We start from the raw sequence: 21,845 nt of genomic DNA, 5'->3' as shown, positions 1-21,845 counted from the left end.
CTTATACACTTAATGGTAAAGTCCTAGGGAGTGTTGCTGAACAAAGAGACCTTGGAGTGCAGGTTCATAGCTCCTTGAAAGTGGAGTCGCAGGTAGGTAGGATAGTGAAGAAGGCATTTGGTTTGCTTTCCTTTATTGGTCAGAATATTGAGTACAGGAGTTGGGAGGTCATGTTGTAACTGTACAGGACATTGGTTAGGCCACTGTTGGAATATTGCATGCATTCTGGTCTCCTTCCTATCAGAAAGATGTTGTGAAACTTGAAAGGGTTCAGAAAAGCTTTCCAAGGATGTTGCCAGAGTTGGAAGATCTGAACTATAGGGAGAGGCTGAACAGGCTGGGGCTGTTTTCCCTGGAACATTGGAGGCTGAGGGGTGACCTTATAGAGGTTTACAAAATTATGAGGGACATGGACAGGATAATAGACAAAGTCTTTTCCCTGGGGTGGGGGAGTCCAGAACTAGAGGGCATAGGTTTTGGGCGAGAGGGGAAAGATATAAAAGAGACCTAAGGAGCAACTTTTTCACAGAGGGTGTTCGTGTATGGAATGAGCTGCCAGAGGAAGTGGTGGAGGCTGATACAACTGCAACATTTAAAAGGCATTTGGATGGGTATATGAATAGGAACGGTTTGGAGGGATATGGGCCGGGTGCTGGGAGGTGGGACTAGATTGGGTTGGGATATCTGGTCGGCATGGACGGGTTGGACCGAAGAGTCTGTTTCCATGCTGTACATCTCTATGACTCTATGACGCTATTACTACTGTTGTAATAGTTGAGGCTTTGTTAGACTTATTACTGCTTGAAGAAGCCCAGGCTCTAGAGAAAGCCATTCAAATAGTGATTAATGCAGAATTCCAGAACTAGCTCCAATCAATTCTAAGGGATGATCACCTTTGTATAGGAGATATACGGATTCCATTCAATTCTCAAGAAAGCTGACCCTATCCAGGATAAAGCATCCCACTTGATTGGCATCACATCCATAACATTTACTCTCACCATCTCTGATGCTCAGTAGCAGCGGTGTTCACCATCTACATGGTGCACTGTTGAAATTCGCCTAGTCTCCTTTGACAGCAACATCCAAACCAATGGCCATTGTCATCAAAAAGGTCAAAGCCAACAGATGCATATGAACAAAAACAGAAATTGCTGGAAAAGGTCAGAAGGTCTTACAGCATTGAATTGAATTGAACTGAATTTATTGTCATGTGTACCGAGGCACAGTGAAAAGCTTTGTCTTGCGAGCAACACAGGCAGATCATATATTTAAGTAGCATAGATAGTAAATAATAGGTAAACAGTGGCTAAAACAAAGACACAGGTACAGGCGAATGTTAAGAGTTTGTGAGTCAATTTAGTATTGTAACAACAGTTGGGTAGAAGCTGTTTTGAAACCGGCTAGTGCATGTGTTCAGGCTTCTGTACCTTCTCCCTGATGGTAGAGGTTGTAGAAAAACATTGCCAGAGTGGGATGGATCTTTAAGAATGCTGGCGGCCTTTCCTTGACAGCAGGCCTGGTAGATGGATTCTATAGATGGGAGGTTGGCCTTTGCGATTGTCCGAGCCGAGTTCACCACTCTCTGTAACTGTCTCCAATTTTGAATGGTACAGTTGCCATACTAGGTAGTGATACATTCAGACAGAATGCTCTTGATGGCGCACCTTTACGAGTTGGTAAAGGTATTTGCCGTCATGCCAAATTTCCTCAGGTGCCTGAGGAAGAAGAGACATTGTTGGGCCTTTGTAAACAGTGCATCCACATGAACAGTCCAGGAAAGCTTGTTGGGAATGACTACTCCCAGGAGCTTGACACTCTCCACTCGTTCCACCTCTGTGCTGTTAATGTGTAGAGGGGCATGAGTAACATCCTGCTAAAAGTTAATAATGAGTTCCTTGGTTTTGCTGGCATTGAGAGCTAGGTTGTTCTCAGTGCACCATTTTTCCAGGTCATCCACGTCCCGTCTGTATTCTGTTTCATCGCCATCTGAGAATTGACCGACTATGGTGGTGTCATCAGCGAACTTGTAAATGGCATTAGTCTGATATTTGGTGACATAGTCATGGGTACGTCTGGAGTACAGTATGGAGTTGAGTACGCACCCCTGGGGGGCTCCAGTGTTGAGTGTTAGTGAGGACGAAATATTGTGGCCTGTGGGTCAGGAAACTGAGGATCTAGTTGCAGAGAGTGGGGCTTAGTCCGAGATCACTAAGTTTAGTAATCAGTCTCGAGGGAAAGAAGTAAAAGTTATTGTTTGGGTTCAGTGACCCTTTCTCAAAACAGGTCAGCTTCATTGGAACACCACCACCTGAAAGGACCTACAAATGCCACTCATTTTCCTAACTTGGAAATATATCACTGTTCCTTTACTGTCACTGAGTCAAAATCCTGGAACTCCCTCCCCAAAAGCATATTGAATTTATCTGGAGTAATAAATGGACCACAGGTAGAAAATGGACTTCAAGAAAGTTTCTCATCACCTTCACAAGAGCTACTAAGGATGGAAATAAAAGCTAGGTCAGGCAGCAAATCCCATTTCCCTTGAATGAATATTTTTAAAAAAGCATATGATGCAAATGGAAAAGCCAGTACAGTGAGCAGGACAGGGACCAACACTGTCAGCATTGTGGTGCAAATAAATCTCACATGCACAGACAGTGCCTAGCCATTTAAAATGAATGCTTTACCTGTTGGATAGTAGGCCAGTTTCAGAAGATGTGCAGAAGTTGGTCATGGTTTCAGAAAAGCAAAATATTGAATAGCTACACACATAAAGAGGTTAACGAAATAAAACAGCCTACTGCAGAAGGATGACTCAAAGAATTCCTAGTGCAAATACCAAACCATACATTTTGTAAGATACTACTTCGAGTTACAGTTGGATGAGGAGGAACTGGCAAGGATGCTTCCAAGAATGTAAAGATTTGAAATTTCACCTTATTCAATTGAGGCATTAAAAAGGGAATTGAATGATTATTTCTATACAAATAATGTGCTCAGCAATAGATAACGTTGCTCATTTGAAGAGCCAGTGCAGACATAATGGGCTGAATGGCCACCTTCTATACTGCAATTCTTATGTGCTTTTCTAATTCTTGAAGCTTTACCTACAAAACAACATATGTGCAGGGAAAACTGCAGATGAAGAGCAGATGTGTTTTTCAAAATGACAATCAATGAACTTAATAGGCATGATGCTGAGTTAATTCATTCATAAAATTGATTCATACACTTGGTATACTATGGCATAATAGCCAGTGAACCACAATGTGCTTAGCCAGGACCAACAGGAGTAGTAAGGAACCAGAGATGTCTCCACATTGTCAGTATTAAGGCTTCATGGATTGGTCATGAAAATATATTTTGAGCACTGATAGCATTTTACAATTGAGAATGAAATAGTGGTTTATGGAAAATGACTGATTGCTCCAGCTTCACTTCAGATGCTGTCCTAGAGATGCTGTACCAGGAACATTTAGAGATCACCAAGTACAGAGCCAGAACTCGGTCAGTGCTGTCGTGGTCTAGGATCATCAAGGCCTTTAAAGAACTCATTGCCAATAGCAAGACCTGTGCCATCTACAGAACAAAGTAATGAAATCTGTTGATACCCACCATATTTCACATAGAACTGGAAATGTATGCAAACAGATCTATTTGTTTTTGGTGGAAGGTCTTACCTCATCATCATCAATTTTTTTCTATCAATGAATAGAGATTATGAAACTCCATCACAATAAGGCCCCTGATGAAGGGCTCTGGTCTGAAACATTGACTCTCCTGCTCCTCGGATGCTGTCTGACCTGCTGTGCTTTTCTAGCAACACACTCTTGACTCTAATCTCCAGCATCTGCTGACCTCACTTTCTCCTTTTAAGAAACTCCATGCTTATGCATATGGTTAGCTGAGTCTTGCATGAGATTTTTGCAACACATAGCATTCCTGATGTCGTCCTTTTGGTCAGTAGACCGCAAATCTCTAACAGCCAGTTTTGGATTTGAATATATAAAAGTTGGCTACACATTTATGCTTACAAGTCTGTCAAGACATATAGAAAAAGTAACAGCCCTGTCATAGCCAACAACCCACACACTACTATAGGCATTACTGTACAAAACAATTGTGAAATTTGGAGCAGAGGAAACAGCATGAATAAAGGATCTGAATAGAAAAGGTAGTCAGCCAAGAAACAGCAGACCACCAGACACCTTATATTGCTCATAACACTGATCGACTGAGATGAATCCATTGCGAAAAATCATGAGGGACATGGATAGGGTAAATAGACAAGGTCTTTTCCCTGGGGTGGGGGAATCCAAAACTGAAAGAGTATTGGTTTAAAGTGAGAGGGGAAAGATTTAAAAGAGACCTAAGAGGCAACTTTTTCTCACAAAGGGTGGTGCATGTATGGAATGAGCTGTCAGAGGAAGTGGTGGAGGCTGGTACAATTATAACATCTAAAATGTATTTGGATGGGTACATGAATATGAAGGATTTAGAGGGATATGGGCTAAATTCTGGCAAATGGGACTAGATTAATGTAGAATAGCTGGTAGGCATGAATGAGTTGGACTGAAGGGTCTATTTCTGTACTGTACATCTCTATGATGCTATAACAAAAGGGAGTTGTAGACCTCAAATTGTTGGAAAGACAATTAAATTCAATGATCTTCAACTGAACAAACCACCAGTCTTCTAAGTCCAAAGATAATCCATTGAAGGAGAATAATGAAAGTTCCAGATACCTGGATCACCCGATCAGAGACTTAGAGGGAGATGGAGTAGTGGTAAATGTAATAATATTAATGAGCAAAAAGAAACTTGTGGGTAGATTTTGTGTAAGAGTTTAAAGGGATGCCCTAAGTCACCTACTATATTGATGTCATATGAACAGATTGGGATCCCGAAGGAGAGAGACCTAAACCTCCTGTTCCTCAAAGTCTCTGTTTAAAATATCTATCATATTAATGTAACCTATAATGAGTTGTTAACAAGTAATAAACTAAAACTTCTTAGATACAAGATTCTTTTAGTTACACCGCAATGTGGTTTTCCCCTGCCACACCAGACAAAGCAAACCCTCTATTATCTTACACTTGAATGTTGTTGCCACCGTTCTCTTTATTATGAGCACCAGCTCATACAGTAAAGTGAGCGAGCATTCCCATATTACAACAAATAATTTCTAGGAGGTCCTGCAAAGTGTCAGAGCATTGCCTTGTCAATATGGTTTCAACATGGGTATTCAATTTGATCTGCCTTAAGAGGTGTAACTTGAAGAGCAAAAGCATGGAAAGCAGTAGAGGGCTGCATAAGCTGCTAGACAAGGATGAAAAAGAGCCTGGAGAAAGCAATCCTTACACCATAGGGTGTATAGTAACTGGGTGTCCTAGACAGAAATTAACTTTCTAAGGCACAGTGCATCAGGCAGCTGCAATTCTCCAGAATGGCCAACCAACAATTAGAGATCAGCATTTGAGCATCCACACTACTACAATGCGCCAGGCTTCAAACTCGAAATACAATATTATCTCAGTTTGCGGTGTACAATAAAATGAAAGCGGTCACTCGGAATTTATCATGTTCCCAATGGAGGTGACTAAGCAATATGGTCCCGTGTGATCCTGTACAAATCCTTTTATTTTATTTCTTAAATATTCAAGTCAGTTGCAGCCATTTTATGAGTTCTGTAGGTGCGTGCATGGAATTCTGGCAGCATTGTCATGATAACTTCGTTGGGTGTCAGTCCTCAGTAACTGGTCTCTTCCACCAAGGCCATTGGGCTAGTGCCTGGAGGTTTGAAGAGATAGACCAGTCCCTGAATAGCTGGTTGATGACTCCTGTCAGGAGCATGTAAATTGATGCATAACCAATGAAAATCATATCACACTGGAGTTATAATTGAAGTAGCTATTAAACGTTTCAAGCAAGATTTCTAATACATAGCTTAGAGTAAGTGTTAAGATTTATCATTGTGAATCGCACAACCAGGAGTAAAATTTGGGGATCAATCATATGAGGGGATTAGAAAGCTGAGAATACAGACAAAAGATTAGGAACAGCAGTACTGCCTGCTGCTAGACCTCTGTTCCCCTTCTTATAGAGTACTGTCCCTCCAATCATTTAACAATTAACGTCGTGGGTGGCACGGTGGCATAGTAGTTAGCACTGCTGCCTCACAGCACTAGAGACCTGGGTTCAATTCCTGCCTCAGGCGACTCTCTGTGTGGAGTTTGCACATTCTCCCCGTGTCTGCATGGGTGTGCTCCGGTTTCCTCCCACAATCCAAAAATGTGCAGGTTAGGTGAATTGGCCATGCTAAATTGTCCGTAGTATTAGGTGTAGGGGAGTGGGTGGCGGGTCGGTGTGGACTTGTTGGGCCGAAGGGCCTGTTTCCACACTAAGTAATCTAACTTCATAAGTGTGGCTACACAAAGAGACCAAAATCAACTTGAAGAAAATATGTTTATTAAACCAAGTTAATTTGTCATTCTTCACCTCACAATTGTTTATGCTGGAAATGAAGAACTAAAATTTGCCACTAGGAAAGCAATTGTATCTATTTTAAGTGTTCTTAGTGCACTGACGTGATGCCTTGCTTTCGACTATAGCAAGGGATGTGGAAAGCCATTGAACTTCCATTGAAGATTCCTAAGTTGGCTTTGGTAGATAACCTTGAATAGCTCTTGTTCTAAGGTCCAACTATAAACAGCAGAATCTGAACAGCTGAAGGGGAAGTCAGGCCTGACTGACTGCTTGGCACCAACAAAGGTACTCAATGTAAGTCTGGGGAGGAGCAGTTATGCAGTCCTCTGACAGCATCTGTATTACACTTGGAATCAGTGCCACTTTAAAGGACCTGTGCATCTAGGCTGCTCTTTCTGAGAATAAAGTAATAGGAATAATTATTACATTCAAAGTTCCTATTAATGCCTTCATGCTTTGAGGATGTTCTTGAACCCCAAACCAATTAGCTGCAGTCTGATCTCTCATAACGCTGTCACAGATTCAGATGAGACTCATCGTTGTGGCACCAAATACAATGCTCATAACCGGACCACTCACACATATTCTAAATACCATGCATGAAGACTCCTTACAAGTTGAAATTGGGTAAAGGAATCAAAGGGTTTGGGTAGAAAGTGAAAACAGGATATTGAGTTGGATGATGAGCCACGATCATATTGAATGATGGAGGAGTTTCAAAGCGCTGTATGGTTTATTCCTGGTTCTGTATTTGATAGTTCTATGTTTCTATTTATTGCTTGTTCATAGAAATCACCACAATGCCAGCATTTCAGGATCTGTGGTGTCAAGGAAATTCATTCTTCCTTATGGATTGGGACTTTAAATTTGTTTGAGAATTGGTCATTATTAAGGACATTAAAGAATTCTTCTAATTCTGTTTCTGATTCAAATTACCCCATAAGTCCACACAAATACATAGGGTACTGTTACTATGTGACGGCTCTTCAATATCTTCCAAACTTAACACTACGTCCAATAATTTCGGATCATAACCTCTTTTAAAAACAGCAGCTATTGATTCACTTTTTTTTTGTTTAAAACTCCTCTAGATCTATCTTTTGTTTCTTTATTTGTCCCATTTTTATCGTCTTTCATAAGATGTATATCCTCAAAGAAATAGGCCATTCAGTTCATTGAATCTGCTTTGCCATTCAATGAGACCATGGCTGATTTGATCATCCTCAACTTCACTTTCCTTTCTCTTTTCCAGATCCTTTCTAACCTGATGAAAAATCTGTCTACCTAAACGTTTAATATACTTAATGATGCAGTCTCTATGCTATCTATGGTAAATAATTCCACAGATTTGCTACCTTTTGAGAAAAATCTTTGACTTTCCATCTTATCACAGATCCTCTCTTTTGCTTTTAATTCCCATTGGTCTGTGCCTGATTTTCTGATTCTGGTAAAGGATAATTGGCCTGAATACTATTCTGGTGTTTATCATCTCTCTGAACAAATGTTTTGCTCTTTTATATAACCATTTGTCTTTAGTTCATGACAATTTTATCATTTAATCTTTCCCACCCTCCACACTATCCCAGATCTTCCCTTCTGCTGTTTGTTTTATTAGCATATCACTCACCCTCCTGCAGTTTGAAAGAAAAATCATATTCCACGCAAAACATTATTTCTTTTGATCCAATTGAATATTTCCAGCACTTTGTTTTTATTTCAGCCAGATTGTCTATCTTAGTTCCATTCTTAACTAAGTATCTCCTCTAAAGTCTTTACTGCCAAAATATTGCCTCAGAAGCTTCTCAAATTGATTAACTTTTGGCTGCATCCTCTTCTTCATGTGCATGATGTTTCTTAAAAATATCATCCACAGACGCAGGATCAACTTCTTCTCTCACTTGAGACCTACAGTCTTGGCTCCAGTCTTCTGAGTCACACGCTGTAGAAATCCCTCTCAAAACTTTATTGTCTCTGCATTTCCCTTCCTATTAAACACCACTCAAAACCTGCTTTTTATAAGATACTTAATTACCCTTTTAATTTCTCCTCCTTTGACTTAGTCAATAATTTACCTCTGTCAAACTGCTTAGTCTGCTTTTGTACATTGAAAGGTCAATGTAAGTGTAGAGTTTCATATTCAGAATGGATCAGCAGCAAGTCAATATCTTTCAATTAAAAATAAAACTTTCAATAATTCCATTTTCAATCTCCTATAAATTTATTTTTTGAAAGTTTAGATTATGATCATTTCAATGTCAGTAGGAATGTTTCTTTTAACTATATTCAGAATTATTTTTATATAATCTAACAAAGTCAATATTTGTCTATAAAAATGCAAAACATTTATTCATGTTTTTCAGTACTAACCCACAAATTTATTTTAATGGTTAAAATTAGAAAATTTTTTTTAATGCTAGGTACTCTGATCGATTATTATGGAAAGCATTCATTGGACTTCATTCCCAAACTTTTTCGGAAAGCTTTGTAGAAACACGACTGATTAAACGGATGATTATTCATGAGCAATTCAATAATTTCACAATGGATTATGATATTGCCTTGCTTGAACTTTCGGAACCTGTGGTGTACAATAATTACATTCAACCAGTGTGTCTTCCATCAGCATTACATGTGTTTCCTGCAAATCGGAAATGTTATATTACTGGTTGGGGCTTACTGCAGGAGGAAGGTAAGTTTAGTTATACATAAAGCTATTTCTAACTTTATTTTCATTGGATTGAAATACTTTTTTGTTAACAATTATATTAAGAGCTGAAATGAATTTTAAAAATCGATTGGTTTAGTTAATCATCCAATACAATTTGAAGAATCACACAGTCATTAATTGCAAGCATATTTAAATGCCACACATGGACATGCACAAATACTTACAGTAATAGTCCTGATAATTAAAATAAAAGCTACACTTTAGAGAATTAATTCCTGCAATATTAGGTAATAGTCTGATAGTTAGAAGCCAAACAGTTTATCCTCAGTGGTGGAAAAACTTTTAGGAATCACCATTCCGTACTAAATCAAGTCATTCAGACAAATGTGGATCAATTAAGAAGAGCCAGCATGGATTTTTTTTTCAGGCCAAATTGTATTTGACTAATTTGATTGAGATATAAGTCAATGGGATAATTGAGAGCATTGATGTGGGTAATGCCATTCTTGTTCTGTAGATAGATTTTGAAAAAAAAAATGTGATTGGAGAGGATGTAGAAAAGGTTTATGAGAATAGTTCTAGGGATGAGGATTCCAGTTACCAGAATAACCTAGTGTTGCATGATTTTTGACTTTGGATAGAATGAAGAAATTGGGGCTGTGCTTTTAGACAATAGAAGATTGAGAAGAAGTTTGATCAAGGTGTTTAAAATCATGATGGATGTGGGCAGATAGATAGGAAAGGTGGAAAGGTCAAGAACAAGAAGGTATAACGTGAAACAACCAGAGGAAGCATGAGGAAAAATGATTAATGGAGCAAGTTATTAGAATTTGGAATCCATTACCTGAGAGTGGTGTAGACAGATTAAATTGTAGTTTTTAAAATAGAATTTGGAAAGGTAATGCAATCAGTTTATCAAAATTACTCTCACAGAGAATTTATAAATGATGGGGCATGTCTCCAAGTGTTCTTTAATCATTCTATGTTTGCAGCCTTTGGATTTCCCATAATATGTATTTTGTGCTCAGACGAATTATTGTCATATTGCAGCACAATGGAGGAGTAGCTCTAATTTGGAGAAGTATGTGGGCTTGGGTGTGGATAGTAGTTTGAACTGGCAAATATGAGAGGATATCAGAAAGCCAGCTTCAGTTCATTGACATCTGCATTTAATTTCTGTGATCAACTTATACTTTAAACAGCAAAAAGGACTGTTCCCTTGTTTCTATAAATATATAAAACAAAAAAGGGTGACTAAAGTGGATATTGGTCCTTTAGAGGATGAGAAGGGGCATTTAGTTTTAGTATATAGTGAAATGGCCAAGGCATTGAACAGGCATTTTGTATTGGTTTTCACAGTGGAGGACACTAATAACATGCCAGTTAAGTGACAAAGAGATGAAGGTAGGTGAGCACCTGGAAACAATCGTTATTACAGAAGAGGTAGTGTTGGGCAAGCTAATGGAGCTATGGATAGACAAGTCTCCTGGCACTGATGGGATGCATCCCAGGGTGCTCAAAGAGATGGTGAGAGAAATAGTAAGTGCACTTGTGGTAAATTTCCAAAATTTGCTGGACTCTGGGGCAGTTCCAGGAGATTGGAAACCAGCAGATGTGACACCACTGTTTAAAAAGGAAGGTAGACAAAAGATGGGGAATTATAGACCGGTTAGCTTAACCTCTAAGTGGGGAAGATGTTTGAATCAATTATCAAGGAAGAAATAAAAAGGCATTTAGATAGAAATTGTCCCGTTGGCAGATGCAGCATGGATTCATGAAGGGCAGGACATGCTTAACTAGTCTTTTGGAATTCTATGAAGACATTACAAGCATGGTGAACAATGGGGACCCAGTAGATATTGTATACCTAGATTTCCAAAAGATCTTTGGCAAACTGTTGCACAAGAGAGTGCTGCGTAACATAAAGATGCATGGCATTACAGGTAAAGTATTAGCATGGATAGGGGATTCGTTGACTAACAGGAAGCAAAGAGTGGGGTAAATGAGTGCTATTCTGGTTGGTAATCAGTGACTAGTGCTGTGCCTCAGGGATCAGTGTTGGGACTGCAATTATTCACAACTTGTATAGATGATTTGGAGTTGGTGACAAAGTTAGATTTGGAGTTGGTGACAAAGTTAGAGTTGGAGATGTGTCAAAGTTTGCAGATGACACTAAGATGGGTTCAGAGCAAAGTGTGCAGAGGACTGTGAAACTTTGCAGAGGAATGTAGATACTTTATGAGAGTGGGCAAAGGTCTGACAGTTGGAATACAATGATAATAAATGTGAAGTAATCCATTTTGGTGAGAGTAACAGTAAAAAGGATTATTACTTTAATTAGTAAAAGGTTGCAGCAAGCTGCTATGCAGAGGGACCTGCGTGTCCTTGTGCATGAATCCCAGAAGATTGATCTGCAGGTATATCAGGTAATTAGGAAGGCAAATGGAATTTTGTCATTCACTGCTAAAGGGATTGAGTTTAAAAGCAGGGAGGTTCTGTTGCAGCTATATAGGGTGCTGGTGAGACCACACCTGAAGTACTGCGTGCAGTTTTGGTCTCCTTACTTGAGAAAGGATGTACTGGCACTAGAGAGGGTGCAGAGGAGGTTCACTAGGTTGTTTCCGGAGTTTAGGGAGTTGTCTTATGAGGAGAGACTGAGTAGACAGGGATTATATTCATTGGAATTCAGAAGAATGAGGGTGGATCTTATAGAAACATGTAGAAATATAGAATAGCTAAGATATAAATAGAAAGGATGTTTCCACTGGCAGGTGAAACTAGGACAAGAGGGCATAGCTTTAAAATTATGGGGAGCAGATTTAGGACTGAATTAAGAAGGAACTTCTTCACCCAAAGGGTTGAAAACCCATGGAATTCCTTGCCTAATGAAGTAGTTAGCGTTACTTCAGTAAACGTTTTTAAAGCGAAGACAGATTTTCTTTGAACAATAAAGCAATTGAGGGATATCGTGAGAGGACAAGTAAGTGGACCTGAGTCCACTAAAAGATCAGCCATGATTTTATTGAATAGTGGAACAGACATGAAGAACCAGATGGCGTACTCCTGCTCCTAGCTCTTATGTTCTTATCAGACATTGCAATTTCAATGGAATTACAGCCTTTGTAGCAAACTAAGCTGGGAACGGTCCCCAGCTTCCAACATTTTCCCATTTTGCCAAACATTATCTTCGAGTGACTGCTTCTAGGTACTTCCCAAAGGTACTCCAAAAGTGTCTCTGGATATTGGGGCCAATTTCTCTTGTATATCTAATATTTGGAATTTTTTCAGGCATTCCATAAGTATATGATCAAGAAACAAAATCTCAATATATATTTTTTAATTAAAACTGGTAATTCAGGATTGCCTGTAATATTGCCTGGTTCATCATGAATGCTAAGTTTTTTTAGTTTTTTTTATTCATTCATGGGATGAGGGCATCACCAGCTAGGCCAGTTTTTATTACCCATCCCTAATTACCGAGAGGACAGTTGTCAGTCAACTATATTTCTGTGTCTGAAGCCAAACACAGACCAAATCAGGTAAGAATGACAATTTCCTTCACTAAGGGATATTAGTGAACCAGATGGGTTTTTCCTGAACATCAACAATGACTTTGTGGTCATTAGACTCATAAATCCAAATGTTTTATTGAATCAAAATTCCACCATCTGCCATGGTGAGATTTGAACCTGGGTCCCCAGAATATTACCTGACTCTTTGGGTTAATAAATACATATTCAGCTGCTTAAACCCTGGAATCCCATCAGTGTACCTTTTCACCCATTCTACCATTGTTCCTTCAAGTAATTCCTTAAAAAGACGTTCATTTTCCATATATACTCATGTATAGGTCAATCTCATGTATAAGTAAATGCCTTATTTTTGGCCAAAAGTTCTTGTATTTTCCACATATCTCATCTATAAATTGACCCTACTATATCACATTAAATCACATTAATTCATTCATACCAGTAACTCTATTCATTGCTCTTTGTTAACTATGTTGCATCTCTATTCATTCATTCATAACTCTACTGACTGCACTTGGTTTGCTACAGCACGTTTTGATTCATTCACTCATTCAGACCAGTACTAAGTCTATCAGTACTTATTGCATTCATTCATTATACATCCAAAAGATAATATTGTTAAAAGGTTAATCATTTTAATTGTGCCATTATATTTGAATAAACATGAGATATATTAGCTACATACCAGTATATTTTTAATTCGTTGACAAATGTGTTAATGTTGCTGAGGTTCATAATGCATTCGAGTAAATGGGAGGGAAATGGAAGATTTGGCAGGAAAGTTCAAGACACTTATATATTCAGAATTTAATAAATATTTCATTTTAAGTGTGCCATTATACCAGGCCACAACGATGTTGAAAGTGTAATTTTGCAGGATTTCAATGAATCTTCGATATGTTAAATTTCTGTACTGGTGTCTTGCTTTTATCCAGTAATTATCTTTATAGTAATTCATTGTGTTTTTCTTCTTTAGTTGTGCGATCAAATTGACTTTTGCTAATAATATGGTATTTTGAACTGCAGCATGAATTTCAGCCCTTCAAATGTGCCTGTGTATTAGTCGACCCCCTAATTTCAGCTTTTAAAAAAAGTCTTCAAAATTCGACCTGTACACAAGTATATATGTATATGGTTCTTTCCAAGACCACTGGATGTCTCAAGTCCTTTACAGCTAACAAAGTACATTTGAAGTGTACTCAGCATTGAAATGGAAGAAACGAGAAAGCCAACCTGTGAATACTCCCAGCAATGCAATAATGACAAGCTTCTGTGTCTTTGTTTGGTGTTGGGGGATAAATATTGACCAGGATTCTTGGAATAATTCTTCTGTAAAATAGTCATGGGAGCTTTAACATTCACATGTGTAGGCACATGGGACTTAGGATTAACATTTCACTGGAAAGATAGCATTTCTGACAATGCTGCTCTACTTCAGTACTGCACCAGAGCATCACTCTTGATTTTTGTGCTTAAAACTTATAGTGGCACTTTAGTCCAGATTCTTGTGATTCAGAGACAAGAGTGCTATCATTATCCATATGTCAATAGCTATCACCTGTCTCTGAAACCCTGTCTCATTTATCACGTATTTATTTATTTACCTTAAATTACCCTATTCAGCTGGATATCAAATTTTGCTTGTAACCCTCATGTGAAAAGCCTTTTGATATTTTCTTGAATAAAAGATGCTAAGTAAATATAAGCTATCACTTTTTGTTTGGGAAGAAAGATGTCATATCACTGTGAAAAAAAACCGAATGACCACTCTCCATCATTACAGTTGACTGATATTTAGATTGTTCATTTTCACAGTAAAGCAAGATAGAAAAATTAATATAATTGAGAAACAAATTTGCACTGTATATGCAATGTTTTAATGAAAATTATAAATTTATTGGATGTGGCAGAAGCTTTTTAAATGAAGTCTTCTAATCCTAAAACCAAAAAATAGTGACTACAAATCATTTGCAACCATGTTTTGAGAACAAAATGCTTATGATTAAATTTGTCATGTATCTAAATGTAGCACAGAGCAATATTTTAAATTACAGTATATATCCATGAGGACAGTCATGGTTTTATATTTTATTGAAAAATAAACTGCCCAATCAAGTTTTTGTCACAATCTGGTGATGAGGAATGAGATTGATATGAATATTATTTGTTAATATTATAAGCATCTGTTTTGCTTATCAACAGACAATGAGCAGAATTCTGCTCTGAATAAACAATGCATTTTTTTACAATATTGCTAAATTTTTAACGGTTTCTCAACTAAACAGGAAATGCTTTTTGTTTCGCAGGTCATCTTCCTTTGGTTCTTCAAAAGGGTGAAGTAAGAATTATTAATCAAACAACATGCAATAACTTTGTAGGAAACATTGTGTCATCACGAATGCTTTGTGCAGGATATCTTACTGGACAAGTAGACGCTTGTGAAGTACGAAAATTTATAATTATATTGAATTTGATGTTAGCACAGTCAACAATGGTAATTTCCATAGATTTGTGGTGCAGTGACATTGATCGTCAAAGTTTTTTGATTCTCAGAAAATAGTCAATATTATACCAGTAGTAGTGCCTTAAAATCATTATTGTGATTCTGTTCGCTGAGCTGAGAATTTGTGTTGCAGATATTTCATCCCCTATCTAGGTGACATCCTCAGTGCTTGGGAGCCTCCTGTGAAGCGCTTCTGTGATCTTTCCTCCACCATTTGTAGTGGTTTGAATCTGCTGCTTCCGGTTGTCAGTTCCAGCTGTCCATTGCAGTGGTCGGTATATTGGGTCCAGGTCGATGTGCTTATTGATTGAATCTGTGGATAAATGCCTATCCTGTGGCTTGTCCTATAATGGTAGTATTGTCCCAGTCGAATTCATGTTGCTTGTCATCTGCATGTGTGGCTACTAAGGATAGCTGGTCGTGTTGTTTCGTGGCTAGTTGGTGTTCATGGATGCGGATCGTTAGCTGTCTTCCTGTTTGTCCTATGTAGTGTTTTGTGCCCAAAGGACTAGCCACACTACCATAGATTAAGAGCATTTCCTAACTGACAGCCAGATTACTGTGACCACTAGGACTCATAACAGCACACAAACCAACAGCCACTCTCAGACAACAACTCACCAAAACGAAGGACCCGATACGCAGCATGAGCAAAACCAATGTAGTGTACAAAATCCCATGCAAGCACTGCACAAAACATAGGACAAACAGGAAGACAGCTAACGATCTGCATCCATGAAAACCAACTAGCCACGAAACGACACGACCAGCTATCCTTAGTAGCCACACACGCAGATGACAAGAAACATGAATTTGACTGGGACAACACGACTATTATAGGACAAGCCAAACAGAGAACAGCCAGGGAATTCCTAGAGGCATGGCACTCATCCACAGATTCAATCAATAAGCACATCGACCTGGACCCCATATACCGACCACTGCAACGGACAGCTGGAACTGACAACCAGAAGCGGCAGATTCAAACCACTATAAATGCTGGAGGAAACATCACAGAAGCACTTCACAGGAAGCTCCCAAGCACTGAGGATGTCACCTAGACAGGGGACGAAATGTCTGCAACACAAAGTCCCAGCTCAGCGAACAGAACCACAACAACGAGCACCCGAGCTACAAATCTTCTCACAAACATAAAATCATTATTCTAGAAACTTGGATATTAATGTAAATTTGGAACAGCTATGTGATATGTGGTTTGTGTAGAAATCCCCTGCTTTGCCAACTGTGAATAACTAACTCAGGTATTGTTGGGGATCTGCAATGCGCTTCTGTTGCCCAAAGCTGAGGAAAGATGGGGGTCAAATAGTCATGTACTGGTATTAACTTAAATATTACTGAAGAAAGTCACTTCATCAATGCTTTTCATCTTGCATTCATCAGGACAATTTCCAAAATACCAAAGTCAAGGAAAAAAACCAAAGGGTTTTGAGAAGATTTGTAGCTCAGTTTGAGGTTTTGGATGTAGGTTTGCTCACTGAGCTCGGAGGTTCATTTCCAGATGTTTCGTCACACTACTGTTTCGGTTTCTTTAGGTTGGTGATGTTATTTCCTGTGATGACGTCATTTCCTGTGAGTTCCAGAACTCTATCAACAAACACTTCGAGTTAGAACCCATGTACCACCCCCGAGGAAAAGAACAGGAAATGACATCACCATGGGAAATAGCATCACCAACTCAAAGAAACCCAAACATATAAATAGAAGGCAGGAATCATGTATACTGCTTAGCCTGAGGCCCACTGAAGATGTTGCCTAGTAGGGTGACGAAACATCTGGAAATAAACCTCCCAGCTCAGCAAGTAAACCTACATCCAAAAAAACCAACATTTATGTTGTATGAGAGTGCTGGTTAGTTATTAAATAGACTCTAACTGGTTGAGACCTATTTTAACTCAACAGAACAGGTGACAACAATTCTCTGTTTACTTTCTCAAGACAATGCCTTGATTAGAGTCAATCGGCTTAGTTTAAAATTTAAACAAAGTTAATTTACATTCATCATTAGCTGGTGTATTTGCCATGGCAATGCTTCTACCAATCAGACTCGACTTGCCAACCAATCAGCACTCTCGTCTTAAACTATACAAAAGTTGTATTCCCTTTGTATTGGCATTCTGGTGAATATGAGACAAAAATATGAGTCCAAAAACTTTAATAAAATATGATTTACCTCAGCAATTCAAAAGTCAGATAGTTATCCCTCCTCCTGATTATGTTCTGGGGGTTCCTGCTGCGAAAGACACAGTATCTGCTCATACACAAAGAATAGTTAATTGGAAGGGACACTGTTATACTGTTACTCATGAAAAGAGAGTCAACTTTATTTATATCAGCTACACTGCACACTACTAATATATTTATTTTTACAAAAATCTATTGTCTAAAATAAAAGATTCTGAAAGAATTAATATTGAAGTTGTATTATCTCCACCCAACCTGATGATGGCTATAGTCTTTGAATCAAGAAACAGTCAATCTTGCATGAGTTCCCAATGGAAACAGCCATGACATACCTGACTCCAGAAGGTTGTAATTATGTTCAGCTAGTTAATGTTAATTATACGTATTGCTTTCATACAGTAAACTATATCTTGTAATGGTGTGCACATTCCTCTTTTTGTTAAGACTCTACAGTGGCCTATATTTTACCACTGATAGTTAGTTGAGCCCTTAGACTCCACATACAATGGAGAATTGTTGGCTGCAAACTACCCCAACCATAAGCCAACATTGGTTGATAATTAGAACATACCACATGTTAGCATGGCTGATGTATGAAAATAAGACTGAAGTGACAATTTAAAACAAACACAATTTTTTTCTGAGTGCTGATAAACACAAATCAGTCAAGAAAGACTCATTAACATTTTAGTGTGACCTGATCCTTCCTGATTGCTTAGAATATTGAATTTAAAAAACTAAGCGAATTTTAAAATCATTTTTATTGTAATTCTTTTACTGATTAAATTTAATTTTTAAACAGTCGAGAAACAATATAATGAAGACGATCTATGTTTTAGAAAGCATTCTTGAATAATTATGACAAAGGAATGCTAAACTTTGGTTTGATGAATATATTTGTGCTACTGTTCATATTCTCTCCAGGGTGATTCTGGAGGACCACTGGCTTGTGAGGAACCATCAGGAAAGTGGTTTCTGGCAGGAATTGTGAGCTGGGGACAAGGATGTGGTCGATATGGGCACCCTGGAGTTTACACGAGAATCACAAAGTTTCAAGACTGGATTCAGAGAAACATGGGAATCAGCAGCAATTGAGCAAAATTATTACATGCTGAAAACAAGATTTAAATTTAATCCAAGTGGTGGTTCCTGCTGTAATGCTCATGTTGCTACACCAGTGAAGTACCCAAATGTTTAATTATAATTCTACCTTCTGCATTAGTTATCTGGCTCGAAAGAGTTTGTAGATATCATGATTGGATGAAATCAAGTTAAACATGGCCATTATTCCACCTTTTTATTGCTCCAGTAATACTCCACCAAATGTCATAGAGACATTGTGATACAGAATGAGCACATTTAGTGTACTGAGTCTATTGGTTGTTCTTTTTAGAACAACTGACTAATTCTTACTCTTGTTTTATCTCTGTAGTCCTTATAACTTAACATCTGTCATGTGATTATCCAGTTTCTTTTGAAATCATTTATTTTATATCTTTGTTTACACCCCACCATAGCCGTCAGTTCCTGGTCATTATCATTTGCTGTGTAAAACAAAACAATCTTCCTCGCTACATCGTTCTACATCTTTTGTCAAAGCCTTCAATCTGTGTTCCCTAAACTTAGAACAATCAGTTAATATGAATTGTCTACCTTACCTAAACCTGCCATAATCCCCATCAAATCACCCCTCAATCTCCTTTCTACCAGGAAAACATTCCCAGCTTTTCAAACTTAACTTTGTGTTGACATTCCCTCATCCCTGGCAACCTTCTGGGAAATCTTCTATGCGTTCCCTTGAGGACCTTCATATCCTTCTTAAAGTGTGGAGAAAACATTTCTTCCAAAAGACACCATCTTATTTCATTCTGTATTAAATTCTATTTGCTAGTTGTCACTTCCATTCTGTATATCCTTTTGCAGTCAGTGGTCTCGGCCTCACTGTTTGCTCCAAGTTCAGTGTTATCAGCAAATTTTGAAATTTTACTCTGAATTCTAATGTCCATAGTTAATCAAAAAAGCTAACTTTTTAAATATCTAACCCAGTGATATTTAACTTTCGTGGCATGACAAATTTTCATTCCTTGTTTTCAATCTCCTCCGAAACCTCGAATGACATTCATCACTGCACATGTATAAGAGAAAGGAAACCTGCTATATTATGCAGCCTGTGTGCCTTGATACTGAAAAGGTTGGGAATCACTGATCTAAGGTGACACTATTCTGTGAGCCTCAATTTCATTTTGTCAAACGTTTTCCTAAAAATCCATGCAACCACATCCATTGCATTCCCTTCATTACCGTTCTTTGTTATACCATCGAAAATTTAATTGGATTTGTCATGTATGACATCCCTTTCGTAAATCCATGCTTGCTGTCCTTAATCAGGTCAAATCTCTCCAAGGGTGCCTGTTGTTCTTTACCCTGTTTATTGTATATCTAAATTTTTACCACCACTGATATTAAACTGGCCTGACCTGTAATTAGTAGCATTGACATTGAATCCTTTCTTGAATAATCTTCCGTTCCATAATAGATTAGAGATTTTAGCATGCCTTTCTGCTATCTCCTTCTCCACTACCTTTAGCAAATATTGTTGTAAGACATCTAGACCAGGCAAGTTAACCACTCAAAACACAGCCAGCCTTTGCAGCTATCCTCCCTAACAATTTTCACCCTGTCCATTACATCTATCATCTCCACTTTTACTAATTTTATTAGCATCTTCTTTGTTAATAAGTATCAATACAAAACAAAATGTTATTCTCGTCCTACCTATACCTCCAAGTTTATATCACTGTCTTTGTCCCTAATAGGCACTAAAAAGGACCTTATTAATACATGTTTTTATTGATATGCTGACGGAAGACTTTGAGTTCCTTTTATGTTAACTGCAGTTTTATTCTCTCATTCGCTGTTTGCCAGTCTTACTTTCCTCTTCACTCTCCCTCCCAACTTCTTGTATTTGGCCTAATTCCCACTTGAAGAATTCACCCACATGCATCAAATGAAGACTCTTTTCACGTTACTATTTTTCTGGTCAGTCTTTGTTTCTTTCCTGCTCTGGTTAAATACCCTCTCATCCCATTGAGGTCAGTCATCCTCCTGTTTAGATATTCTACTTTAGATTGTCCCATTTCACTTTTCCATTTCTGACCTATCTTTTTTGATACACTGAGCACACTTATCCTAGAGCTTCCCTATAGACACTTAGCCCACTTCATTTTGTGGCACCAAATACAGCAGTGCCTCCTTTCCAATGGAACTTGGAACATAACTGATAAGGAAGTTCATTTGAACAAATTTCAGGAATTCCTCTGTCTCTGATCCTTTATTCTAACATTATCCCAGTCAACACTGTATATGCAAAAGACCTCAATATCACTGCACTGTACTTGCATGTCACTGATATCCGTATTGATCTAACATTCTATCTTTCTCACTAGTTGCAGGCCCAGTAGCCTTCTTGCTTCTCAATTGTAACAAAATGGATTTTGTCTTTGCCCACTGAAAGCCATCCTGTCTTTCAAATGCCAGAAATATTTCCTATTAAGTCTGCCAGCCCAGCTCCCGTTTTCCCTTCCCTATGTTTAATCCTTTTTTTTGGAAATATTAAGTATACAGTTCTCCCAACATTTAAGCCAGGTTTCCTTTATTGTCACAACATCCTATTCCCATATGGCTATTATGTTTGTTCCTAAATAGTCTTCTTCTTCACATTTTGTGTGTTTGAATACATGCATTGTAAATCTCTTTCTGTTCTTCATTGTCCTGCTTAGTCTATTCCTATCTTATACAGTAAAATTCATTCTCCAATGCAATTAAACAATCTCACTTGGTGCTTCTTATTTCTCTGTCTCCTACTTCTCTTACTTCTGTATGCTGTGTCCCTGCCAGTTTAGCTTAAACATCCACCCCACCCCCACCACACTTCTGAACCTTTCCATGAGTCCAGCTGATGTGTACCCCATTCCTTTTGCAAATGATGTCTCCTGCACAGAACTAATGCAATGATCCAAAAGCCTGAAGCCTGAAGCCTTTTCTCCTACAGTATGCTATAGGCTTTGAGTTAGTCTATCTTGTCTTGTCCTCCTATTTTTACTTTGATTGGCATGTGGGATTGGGAGTAATCCAAAGGTTACTACCTTCCAAGTCCCACTTTTTAATTTATCCAGTGCCTGAAAATCTGACTGTAATACTTGCTATCTGTCCTCCCTCTATCATTGGTACAAACATGTTTCACAAAGTCTAGTTTACTCTCTTCCGTTTGCATAATAAACTGCATATTCTCTGAGATGTCTTTTACCTTACCCCTGGGGAGGCAACACGCCAAGCAAGATTCCATGATGGTTACAGAAATACCTGTCTGTCTCCCCCTAACAATGGAATCTCTTATAACGCTTGCATTTCTGCACAATTGATGTTCCCTTCTGTGTTGTCTATTGCCAGTTGG

The 21,845-nt window shown here is 38.3% G+C and overlaps 1 protein-coding gene across 2 annotated transcripts in view; it reads left to right on the top strand.

The window, feature by feature from the left end:
• LOC122555251 (suppressor of tumorigenicity 14 protein homolog) overlaps positions 1-20,392 on the top strand; it is a 142,078-nt gene extending 121,686 nt beyond the window's left edge. Inside the window, exons 17-19 of one of the 2 annotated variants that reach the window (XM_087992711.1) lie at positions 8,907-9,178; positions 14,994-15,025; positions 18,317-20,392. In XM_087992711.1, the coding sequence (XP_087848837.1) occupies positions 8,907-9,178; positions 14,994-15,025; positions 18,317-18,487 (475 nt within the window). In that variant the 3' untranslated portion in view covers positions 18,488-20,392. Of the gene's footprint in view, positions 1-8,906; positions 9,179-14,993; positions 15,131-18,316 lie in introns of both variants that reach the window. The other variant, XM_043701043.2, reaches the window with a different exon arrangement.
• The last annotated feature ends 1,453 nt before the right edge of the window (positions 20,393-21,845 follow it).

The sequence above is a fragment of the Chiloscyllium plagiosum genome, unplaced genomic scaffold (assembly GCF_037043375.1).
Source record: "Chiloscyllium plagiosum isolate Xiang-an unplaced genomic scaffold, Cpla_swu_hap1 HiC_scaffold_12, whole genome shotgun sequence".
Classification (NCBI taxonomy): domain Eukaryota; kingdom Metazoa; phylum Chordata; class Chondrichthyes; order Orectolobiformes; family Hemiscylliidae; genus Chiloscyllium; species Chiloscyllium plagiosum.
Note: the sequence above shows the minus strand (reverse complement) of the source record. Positions and strands in the feature narration are given on the sequence as shown.